Here is a 12350-nt window from a genome sequence, read left to right on the forward strand (position 1 = left end):
CATTTCAGAATAAGAATTAAATGTAGTCTGCCATGGGAGAAGAAAAGCATGAAGAGATTGCACCTTTGTAGTAAGGAGACAAGGTTTTAATTTCATTATTTAACAAGAAAACAGTGAAGCAGAGAAGAGAGGTCTCCCAACTACACTGAGTAGAGATCTCTAATCATTTCATGAAGCATTATACTGGAAGTATAATTTCATGCGTATATTAAAGCAAAAGGTTCTGAGCAATTGCAGCTCATGAAGCATAAGTTGTTTTATAATAGGGAAAATTTAATAAAGGCATCACATGGCTGTTTCAGACAGAAACTCCACCTAGCCGAGTGCCCCATTTCCAGTAGCAGTGAGTCTGATCAAGCTACAGAGGAGTAATTTGAAACTCAGTCCTGACCCATGGGGACAGGCAGTTAGATCTTGCATTCCTTTTCTCAGAAAAGGGCACTAGAAAGAAACCTTCAAAACAAACATAATGAAAGCCTTCCCTACAAAGTACTGAGTTAGCCAATTAGTGGCTGTCTCCACCCACAAGCTATTAAAACTTCATGTTCTTAGTATAAAAAAAGACTGCTGTGCTATCTAGAGTGCTTGCAGATGCGTACATCATCTGTGTTTATGCTATCATCTTTCAGAATTCTGCTAATACTTACGAACATCTCTTAAACTGTACTTTTAAGTGATCAGAAATGAACAAATATCCCAAGACAATACCAACAATATTTTAATAGCATAATATTTTCAAAATTGTTATCTCTACCATTTTGAGAGAAAAAGTTGTTTGCACTGGGAGAGCTCCAAAACCTAGAACAGAACAAAAAACTTTCTAGAATAGAAAAGGGTCAGAAAACGGAGATAAACTGAAGCCCTAGCACAGATGCACGTTTCTGTGAACAAGACAACCAATGCATGCAAAATTATCATCGCCCATCTTAGCTAGAAGACACTGCTAGACTGTAGTTTTTCTCTACCTTTCTACTTTAAATCCCATCCACAAAACTCAGGTACCCACAGGGAACACAGATATATTTCAGTCATTTCTTTCTCTAGTAAAGTAGAAGGCAGCTGTGGACACAGGTTTCCTAAAACAGCAACTGGGACTTTCAGAGAAGACTGATGCAGCATTGAATAAGAACTTCCCTCCACAGCTGGCTGCCAGAGATTTTCAAGTCTTCACTGTAGTACTATCCAGTGATCAACGACAAAAACCAATATAAGACAAGACAGTGATGTACTATTTATTTGATGATAACATTGCCGCAAATGTTTTTCTACAAACTAGGCACTAGACTTTGGGAAAGTCTGGGTCTGGAATTTGCGGCTTAGTTATTATATAACTAATAATAGTTAACACAAGTGTAAAAGTCACATAAGAGAAATGCAATTTCCTTCCCACCATGGCACTGGTGAAGTTGTCTACAAAAAGAAAACTAAAAAAAGTCTGAAAACTTCATACAAGTAAATTCTTTCCTTTGTACTGAATGGACATGCTGTACTCCCACTCTCTCACAAAGGAAGTTAAGAGCTTCTTTATATTTCAAGCCTACTCTGTTTTTCTCAACAAAACACAAATGAAAGGGACATGTGAATTATTAACAGATGACAACAGAGAGCTAGCCAGGTATTTCAAACACTTCTGTCTCTTCTTCCTACATGAATTCCTCAATAGTGCAAAGTCAGTCTTCTTACTTCTTCCATCCTTTATTTGCATAATTAGAGCTGATTAAATCACTTGTTGAGAAGTAAAGAATTTATTGCATTCCCTCATCTCTCCTTTATTTCCCTGGCAGAAAGTTTGACCCAACCACCACTTACACTGGAATTTGCTATCTTATTCCAATTAGCAGGTAGCAAATCAAACAAGAGCCTCTTCCCCTCTTGATACCTTCTCAATACTGCAACCTCATGTGGAACATCATGCAATCTAACGGAAACAGAGATACTATTTATTTCTGAATTGAAACAGACATATAATCAGGAAATCGGAAAACACATGAAGCTTTTGTCATGTTAAGATATTAACCATTGGCTTATGTTGAAAGCAAATCCTGTACATTATAAGCAACTTGGCAAACCCCTTCCCCATCAGCCCCCCCCTCCCCCCCCCCAAAAAAAAAAAAGCCACCAACAACAAGGCGAACAGAAGGACGCTACATTAATCCAGCATCACTGCTTCATAGCATGCTTGGTATTTACACATAGGTACAAATTTAATACTGCTTGAGTCCATTCTCATAATTTAACTCAAATGAACACTGAATTTGTAAAATGATCTCTGTAAATCCAATACAAGAAATAAAAATGAAATAATATAAGTTAGTATCAGTGCAACTGAAACATGATAATATTTGATAATTAATATAGAAAAATGCATTGAAATTAGAACTGCAGTAGCAAGGTTTAAAAATAGCAAACTTCTTGACAATGTTGAAAAATAATCAGGATGATCCTATATGAGCACATGCTTTAACATTTGCTTCAAAATTCAAATCCATAAATTCTAAACTTTCATATAAAAGGACCATCGCAAAAGGTAAAGAAAAGCACAGTATCTGAAAACAATCATAAAGTAGGGGGAGTCAGTTTTCCTACTGTAGTGCAGATAGCTCCCAGTGATGTTACAGGGAATTACCTGCAAAAACATAAAACAGAAAAACTTCTTTGGTTTGGATTTGACTCCATTTCACACACGTGCTGTTTACTACAACTCCCATAAAAATGGACAAAAGCAGCACATAAAACAGCAGCAGCTCCTGCTTGAAAACAATAAGCACAGCACATTCTCCCCTCAGCCAGCTCCCCACTTAAAGTATTCCAGAGTAAGCCACAAAAAATTAACAGTGAGCTTTCAAATGACAGGACATCATGTGCTCCATAATCTACAGAATCAGTCAAGTACTTACAAGGTTTCTTAAACAAATTGATCATCCCTACAATTTCAGACGAAGTCAGAGAAACTCCAGACTTGATCTTCTCTGAGGAAGAAACAAAAGCCATGAAAATCACCAAAGAGAAGAGTTTGTTTGGTATTTTTTGTTGTTTTTAAGAGAACTCTGAAGGCCATATTGTAATGTGAAAACAAGCTCATAGGAACAGCCTTACAAACCAAGTTGAGCATGTAGGTCAGCACATTGCTTTTATTTAACACTCCTTCTACTGGAAAGTCCTTCTGAAACAATAATTTCTAAGGAAAAATGCTAAGGGAGGTTTGAACTATCAAGAGTCAAGCTGATTTCAGATTGATCAGTAAGACCTTCTGACTGATTTCTCATGTGACATTTATTATTTGCTACAATATATATGGCTACTTTTTGCTCAGTCTTCCCCAGCTACAAGGCCAAAATACCTTACCTTTTTCACAGGGGCAATAAGGTATTCCAGGAATGCAACTCTTCACAGGTGCTATGAATCAGCACCAACAGTTTTTAAAAAGTCAGAAAAACACAAAATCATTACATTACCATCCAAGTTTTCAACTTTACAAGAGGAGTTAGATGTCAATAATTTACTCTTGAAATCTGGGGCCTGTGTTTTCCAAGAAAAATTGTGCTAGGCACTGGCATTTTCTGAAGCATCCAATAGTCCAATGAAACTGAGACAAGAGCTAAGTAGTCTATATTACCTATGTAAAAGAATCAAAAATGATGCAATTCCTTCTAAGAAAGCAAGAAAGTTTTGAATATAAAACCTAACAAAGACTTCACTACACAATTCTCAAACATCATAATCTGAGCCAAAGACCACTACAGTACTTCTCTGTGCTCTGGACCATACTCTGCAGCGCGTCAGTAGCTCTTGTCACAGAGGGTCCAGTCTTCTATGAATAGGTCTCTGCAAACATAATTTAAGGAAAAAAAAACGTATCCTAGAGCTAGGCTTCCAGATTCATAGTTTGGCATATAAATAAGTGGTCTACTTTTCTTATCTCCCAGGAGCTGAGTAGCTTCCAGTGTAGTAAAATCCTATACAGAACATTGCCATTTTAGGGTTCTCTTTTCAAGTCGTGTATGATGCTTGTTTAAAATCATCTGTTTCACAAGTTTTACCCAAAAGTAATTAATCAGCAACAAGTGGCTAACGTGGCCTTTACACCCAGAAGGTGTTTGAACCAAAAAGTGCTTCTCATAAAACTTAGGATAGATCAAAAAGATTGTACCGTCTTAATATGAAATCAAAACACATTCATCTTATGGTTTAATCAGAGGTTCTTAGCATTTGCATACCAATAGAGCATGCTTTTGAACTAAGTAAGATAAAGCCTTTATCAGAGTAGAATTTTAAGTAAACCATTGTACATATTGCATTCAGTAAGATTCAGTTTCTTCAATGTCTCTCTGCAAAGTCAATTAAACACATATCATTAAGGTTTTTTGAGAAACAATTAAGAAACTGAAGTTGCTTAGTGGCCTCATTTTGCTAAGTTCTGAAAATACAGGCACATCAATGATCACTCCCCCGAAACATAGGCAGACAAATGGAATGGAAGTGAGTATAAGAGATGATGATAAAAAGAGAGATGATGACAAAAAAAGTTGGAGTAATATTCTCCCGTCCCCCTCTCTTCTGAGGTATCTCACAGCAAATTTCTCAGTAGATTTATCTCAAATTATGTTTAATAATGACTTTGGGGAGTTTTATCTTTAGGGATACATTTTATTTCATTAATGAAATATTCTCAGAAGCCAAGAGAATGACCTTCTCTCAATTTCATTTTTAATTAAAAAGAGCTAAAAAAAAAAAAAAAGAAAAAAGAAAAAAAGAAAAAAGCTACACTGGTCAGACAAAATGCACGGTATTTTGACCCACCTAGAAGAACTGCTTCTTCCATTCCAGCAACTGACAGAACAAGATTCCCTAAAGCAAATGAACTCACTTTACCTAGCCCCCTTCAACCCCTTCTCCCGCAGCACTACACAGATAGATCTAGCATCACCTCCTAACAGCCAGCAAGTCAGGATTAATTCAGACCACGGCAGCTTAGGACAAGGCTCAAGACTCATCACAAAGACTGCATGGCTACTCGCTCAAATGCTCAATGGATCACAACTGCGGTCACTCCTCTGGAGGTGCTCTGCAGCTATTCAAGTCCTTTGCAGTTTTATCATCTCAAACCCCATAATGGAGATTCAGCTTCGAAAACAACAGATGAACACTACAGTAATGGAAAGTACATGTATCAAGAGCTAGCTCTTAGAAGCCCTACCTAATCATATTCAAATTTTTCACCAGTTTGTTTTTCCACACAACTTGAGATTTAGCCTTTTGTATTGCAATGATCTGGTATCCTATCTGGAGAGGCATGAATGACCAGGCCCAGCAGAAACAATCTCCTAGCCAGGGTTAATTAGTAAAGCGTAATCATCCCACGAGCGTATCAAAAAACTTTTTGAAACAGCAGTCGAGGAACAAAAATCACTCAGACAACAGACATGAAGACAAGTGGTGGACAACACTTCCACAACAAAGGGTTAGAAACTACTATTCCTGTCACTTCCTAAGAGCAACAGTATTATCTCATTCCTCCCCAAAGTGCTTATCACCAATGCCACAACCTTTCTCTGACTAGGTATTTAAGCAAGGACAAAAATTGAAACACAAGTTTTTCTTACATATCAAAGCACTCAGTGAAAGAGGATTAAAAGGTGAATTGAGTAAATTAAACTCTGTACAGACAAAGTTTAAAGAGAGAATTTTTCTTCTCCACTGATTTACATGAAAGTAGGTTTTAACAGTGGAAGAATGTTATGAACTAGACATCTAAAAGACTTACATTTTCTTCTGCAGAGGATAATTTACATTGCTGAATGTGGAAGTCACATGCACAACTGAAAGGGAGACAGGCAAATACCCTATTTCTAACCTGAAATATCCAGGGCTACTAAAGCATTTCCTTGAGCTTTCTTGAAAGATTCCCTGAAATAAAGTGGATTTTCACTGTCTTATCACATATCTCATGCAGAGGCAACATGTTCCATGCACATTTTCTCCATCCCATCCACTTACGAGTGGGCTTAGCCTCTTCACAGGGGCTCTGTGAAGCCCTTTTTCTCCAGCTGTTCCTCTGTGTCCATACGTGCTCCATAGGCCTGAGGTCAATACAAAAAATGTAGTGTAGGTCAAGTATTTCTCAGGCTAGGCTGGGAAGCAGATTTTCATTTGTTCAGAATCATGGAGGCTTCTCTGGGGAAAAAATAATCCGAGTATGATGTCCAGGAAACCTCAAGGAATGAATTGAGTATCTTCGGAACTTCTTCACCGGTTTTCAATAGGATTTAGTCATGGGAATAAATTTAAGCCCATCATTTTGCTGAACTGCAGTCAGCTGGAAAACCCTGGAGTAGCTTTTCTAAAGTCAGGAATGCAGGAAAGAGAGTACCTTTGAAATGGCTGCTAGAAGGAGCAGCAATAAGGAGAATTTGTAAATATATGGTCAGAAATACATTAATTGATGCCAAACTGAAATTTGCTCTTCCTCTCACCAGCTTAGCTGGATTAGTATTTCATCTTATTTTGGATATGATAGGTAATCAAGACAGTGGGATTGCTAAGACCTTTTCATACATATTTGTAGATATCAATCTTTATTTCTTGCTGTACTATAACAAAATGTACCTCTTTTTTTCTTCCATTATACATTACCTTAATTCTGAGGCATTACAGGTTATCAGTGCAACCTTACATTCAGCCTGGGCACTAGACTAACTCAGGAAACATACCTGGTCAGCAAACTTACCTGCTGGTTAAAAAAACCCAGATTACTAATGCAGTCAAGTTCTCCAAACTACATAAAGTCAGTGGAAAATACTGCAGCTACCAAGAGAAACCAAATAAAAGAGCGTGACATACAATGAACGAGACAAAAATCACTCCAGTGGAAGCCAGGAAGTTTCAGAATGATGGTTAATGATGCGAAAGATGGGATGCATTATTTAGACAAAACGTGTCCCACGGGAACTGCTCTGAGGCAATAACAGGAGCTCTCAAGCAACATAGCTGGACTTTCATCTCTCATTTGCCCTTTAAATGCTGTAGGCTCACATCAAAAAATTCTTGAGTTTTCCTTGATAAGACATCTGATAAAAGTATAGGATTTGCTATGGAATTTAGAGTCATCCACTTCTAATCTGCTTGTTCAAACAAAGTCTATGTGGTAATGACCAGCATGGCTGCCTGGTGCCCACTGAGTGAACTTTGAGAAACAATTTTGCAACCTCCTTGCTAGTGCACAGGTACCCCAGACAAACAGTACCAACAGCAGTGTCCTTAGCAGCAGCAGAAATGCAAAGGATTGAAAGGATCAAACTCTCCCTGGGGATGTGCACCTCTCTCCAGGAGTGAGCACTGACTGCAGAGCGCCTACTCCCCATGATGAGCTGTTCTGAGGGTAAACAGAGAGCTTAATTTACTGGAGTTTTCAACACACCACCACTCTGAAGCATTGACTTAGTGCAAACAAAGACAAAATGGTGATTTTTGACGGCCTTTACCAGAACTCTCAACTGGAAAGAAACATCCCTCATGTTAATCAACATCCTTGTGATTCACAACTAAGCTACTTCAACAGGACATTTTACCAAAATAAAACCTGGCATCTGTCCCTTCTTATCTCATTAAGCCACAAACCCTCTGTAATCTCACTCTGTTCCTGTCTTATCTATGAGCAGCTAAATTTCTACCAGGTTACCTCAGTTAACCAGCTTATGTTGCCATGACTTTGACATTTTAAAAAATTCTGTTATACAGCCAGAGCAGAAATACAAACAGCAGAGCAGCTGAAAGAGTAGAACTGAATAAAAAGTGCTACAGAAAAGAAACACATTTGAGAATAATGAGGTCACCTCAAACCTCAGCACACAAGAAGTTATTCTGTTCACTCAAATAACTTCACGTTCAGTAGCAGTCACAGCACCAGATACCACACCATTTTAAAGAGACAGAAGCATTTTCAATCCTGTGGCAAATAAAAAACAAATGAACACAAAACAATACTACAACGTATTACTCTTCCAGCTTTCTCCTGGCTTCATAGATGAAGAGAGAATTTAAGAGGGGGAAAAACATTCTCCCCATACAAAGACCCCGGACCTCAACGTATAGTTGCAGCTCCAGAGCTTGGAGCAATCCCAGCATTTATGGTGCTTCTGACAGATCTCTGCACCGTCTTGTCACCTGCCCCACACGCTCAGCTGTTGCTGTGGTGACAGCACAAAAAATCTCACCAGGTATTTTGGCTCTCTTATTTTATATACCTGCACTTTCTTCTTTGCTTAGCAAGGGACAGATACGGTATTAGCTCCCCACCAAACAGTCAAGTTGTGCAAAAGCAAGAGCAGCAGGTCAGTGCCACCATGTCTGGAGCTAGCAGTTCACTGGGAGTGCGGAGGAGGACAGAACTGGTGGCAGGCATGAAGGAAAGGAGATAGATGTTAAGGTGGCTGAACAGGAATGAAAAACTGACAAGTGGAAAGGAAAGGGAGAGGAAAGAAGAGTGAGGGATCAAGACAAGATTAAACAAGGCTGAATACTTATGGGATTGGTAATATCTGTGGGGCCACGAGCTGTTCTTCAAAGCAAGCAAGCAAACAAATCCCTGAAGCCTATGCTTTTATATGGAAAGAAGAGTGCAGCAGTCCATATCAAATATAAGCAAGTTTTATATGTCAAAATCTCTCAAAATGCCTGACTACCTACTGAGCTAAAGCACGATACTGCAGTCCCTGAAAGAAAATTGCATCCAAGTAGGTAGAGATTGAAATCACTGACTCATCTACTTTGGGACTTTAAGGCAAACTGATGAGCTGATTGAAGAAAAAGAAGGGGGAAGAAAATAAAGGGGAAGAAAATAACGGAAGCAGAGGCAGTTTAAACTGCATTAGCTAGACAGGAATCCTAAATAAATATTAAAATCACTGCCTCGTGGATTTTAGGACTTTTGAAGTCAAGGTCATGAAATTCACAGAAAACTGGCAGTTGATGTTAGCTGTAGCTCCTATGATGACATTTACAGGAGGGACCTTCAGGAGTGCTTTGACTCTTAAGAGCTACCATTTCACAATTCTTCCAAGCTTCTTAAAACCATAAGGAGAAACTGACGTTTACGGCAGGCATTTGAAAATCCCTGTTCCCATTTCACAATTAACTCAGCTAATAATAATAAAAACAACACAATCTTTTCCCACAAGGGAGCTGCTGCTTTCTACTGTTTATGCAGCCCTGCTGCCATCAACGGAGTCAAACACTCACAAGAAAGGCCAGTAGTCTGGATCTGTTCTGTTGCTCTAATATGATAAACACCTTTGGCTGAATGATCGTGGATGACTTTGCTCAACTAACTTTTTGTTAAAAGATATAGAATACACATTCTTTAAAGCTACAGAAAGTATTGTTAGCTTCAGCTACTGCAACTAGTGCTCGACACAGCTCAGATTTATTTGCAGACTGGGAGCATTTCAGTCTTTTCAGGAAATGTTTTATGCTTTTTCATAGGTTTAAGGTTTCCATGACAATGTTGAGCATTCGTTCAGACGCATGAGCTGCATTGATCCATGCTCTTTTTCACCGGACAGAATTCTAGGCTCCTCCATTTACAACTTTGTATAGGCATCACAAAAGCAATATAATTTTTCCTACGTACCTAATATGAACTAGAAGTTATACAGCAATAGCTCATGATGAGTGCCTTTCATATGCCTGTGACAATCTTTTAGAGTATATTATCTAGCTTGTTAATTCCAAAATTGGGCCAGCTTCCTTAGAAAGTTGCTAATTTCCTAGAGAGCAGCTGGGAACACGGCCAGGGGAAAAGAGTAAGATGTCTTCAGCTTTTTTAATAAGACTTCAGCAAAAATAAAACATACAGATGGTACCGTTTTCACTGATTGTGTGTGCAGGTAAGACACCAAAACCCCAGCTAAAGAACTTAATTTAATGTATCCTCAAGCAACTTCCTGAACCGGAATCCAAAAGAATTGTTTTCCTTATAGTCTAGTTTCCCAGAATTCCTTCCCATGTTTTTTCATTGCTGAAGGTTTCCTTCACGCAGCTTCCTTCTTAAAGCTTAAGAGAGGAAATCTCATAGGTCTGGCACTAAAAAAGATTATATTTTGAATTCTTAAAGATAGTTTCCTTTTTTTTGTTTCTGGTATTAAACTGTAGTTTTTGCTGAAAGACTGTAGAGGAATGAAAGCAGTAGTGTCGTTCAGGAGGCTGTAGGTGTTCTATAGGGTAAAACGTTACCACAGGGAGTTTAGATTAAGCGTCAGGAAGAGCATCTCAAGTATATTAAACAAATGGACGCCTATATGAAGTGCTAGAACATTCACCTTGACAAAGTGCTCATACTGAAATGAAGAGTCCTTCACTGAAAAAAGGTAAGACAATATAAACTGAATACTGTATGGCTTCTTAGAGCCAGTTTCTAGGATGCTTTGGTTCATAGCGTACTAGAATCAAGCTGAACTTTGCTGCAGCTCAAAACAGTGGGATGAAAAAAGTGTCAAAAAAGAAAAGGAAACAATATTAGATCAAATGCTACTGTTCTATCCAATTTTCCCTTGGACAAAATTTCCATATGCTTTGTCTTAGAAATTTACATTGCAAATAAGAAACAGCATTTTAGTTAAAAAAAAAAAAAAAAAAAAAGAACTTAAACTCCCAATATAAATACTTAGAACTTGCTAGCCCAAGCAATCAAACATATAAGACAGACTTTGGGAGACCTGACGGCAGTAAGAAAGAACTTCAAGACTACTCTCGTCAACTCTACAGTTTTTCCAGAGTAGAGACTATTTGGTATAAACAGATTCCTTGCACTAAGGAATTCATGAGGAAGAAGGAGGCTTCCTCTGTAAATAAAATGAAAATGTATTCTGTCTCTTTAACTTGCAACCAAAACACCAATTTTACAGTACCTGAATCATCAACACCCAGTACCTCACTGTGAACATTTTGGTTAGTATCCCTTTCAGCTGCAGCCATGGTTTTTTTCAAATGTTACTGAAACAAGAAGTACAGCATAGCACATTTATATAACCACTGAGTTTATGAAATCAAACACGAGTTTAAGCTTCACTTATTTTTAAATCATCGTTCTTGCAGTGAGATGTCTTACACTTTAGCTTCTCTGGAACTAGGCAGTAGCAGCACTGTGGTGAACGCACAGGAGTCATTGAACTATTAAATATTTAGTACGTGAAAACTGTAGCTGTGTTTCATAACAAAATGCAGCAGCACCAGTAAGTCTCACCTCCAACGAATTACAGGGCCCCACAATAAGAGTCACATTGTGCAGAACACATTTTCCATCTTCTTATCTATATTTCTTTCTATGACAACTGACAAAAACAACTAATAGCACTCCAGTTATTTTTAATAATATTTGCAGTATTCCCTTGTAACACAATAAACAAACACCCTGCTTTACATGAACACTATATTAAACAGTATTATAGGATTTAACAGTATTATAGTCTAAAACACTGCATTAACTATCTAAATGCTGTAGAAGTGCAAGGGAACCTTTTTACAAAAAATTAATTTCTTCACATTACCGTCTTTATTTGCATGCTTTCCATACTTTACATTTCAACAAGCAGTAAAGAACTAAATTAGCAGGCTCAATAACAGAGATACTTTTACTGTATCTGGTCTGTAACATAGGGGTATCATTCATAATAAATGCATTATACCTTCCAGATCTAGTAAGATAGCCATTAAAGAATTACAGCATTTGTCCTTCTGTAAAACATAGTTAGATTAAAATAAAAGCTTAAAACGCTTGAAGAGCTTTTATAGTGAAACCTGTCTACCTGTGGGTTGGATATTTTTTCATACTTTTGCTTTATTTCCATTCTCTTTTGAGGGAGAAGTCTTTTTTTTAGGCAGTAACATATGCAATGTGGAAGAAGAGTAAGGTACAAGACAGCACTATGTAATATTGATTTACCCTGAATTACATCAACAAAATTACTCCCCAGCAGGACCCCACAGTGCAAAACAGCACAGAGCTACGACAGGAGAGTTTAGCTCCCCTTTCTAAATAACGATAAAGATGATGTAGCTAAAGAAAGACCACGTCTTGAAGACAGCTCTGCCTTTCGCCAATTCAGGCACCTTTCAATTGCAATTCAGGCAAGATCGCAGATCTTCAAGAAGATCAAGAGCTGCAGTGAAACATGAAGTAAAAGGAGTGAAGAATGTATGGGCAGCTTTTCAAAAGCTATATAAGACCCTGAGCTGCATTTCAAATAAGAGAGTCATTCAGGTGGAGAGGGGGAAGGGCAAAGGGAATTTAGAGAAAAACTTAAATCTATGAATACAGTACACAGAGTCTGTCAATATCCAGTACTGAGTTTAAC

The 12350-nt window shown here is 38.0% G+C and overlaps 1 protein-coding gene across 4 annotated transcripts in view; it reads right to left on the reverse strand.

The window, feature by feature from the left end:
- CRACD (capping protein inhibiting regulator of actin dynamics) overlaps window positions 1-12350 on the reverse strand; it is a 139400-nt gene that overhangs the window by 57945 nt on the left and 69105 nt on the right. Inside the window, exons 2-3 of one of the 4 annotated variants that reach the window (XM_009666188.2) lie at window positions 5998-6080; window positions 2898-2969 (exon numbers count right to left, since the gene is read on the reverse strand). The exons of 2 other annotated variants lie outside the window; for them this stretch is intronic. In XM_009666188.2, the coding sequence (XP_009664483.2) occupies window positions 2898-2969; window positions 5998-6076 (151 nt within the window). In that variant the 5' untranslated portion in view covers window positions 6077-6080. The remainder of the gene's footprint in view (window positions 1-2897; window positions 2970-5997; window positions 6081-12350) is intronic. One more of the 4 variants, XM_068942815.1, reaches the window with a different exon arrangement.

This window comes from Struthio camelus, chromosome 4 (assembly GCF_040807025.1).
Source record: "Struthio camelus isolate bStrCam1 chromosome 4, bStrCam1.hap1, whole genome shotgun sequence".
NCBI classification, from domain to species: domain Eukaryota; kingdom Metazoa; phylum Chordata; class Aves; order Struthioniformes; family Struthionidae; genus Struthio; species Struthio camelus.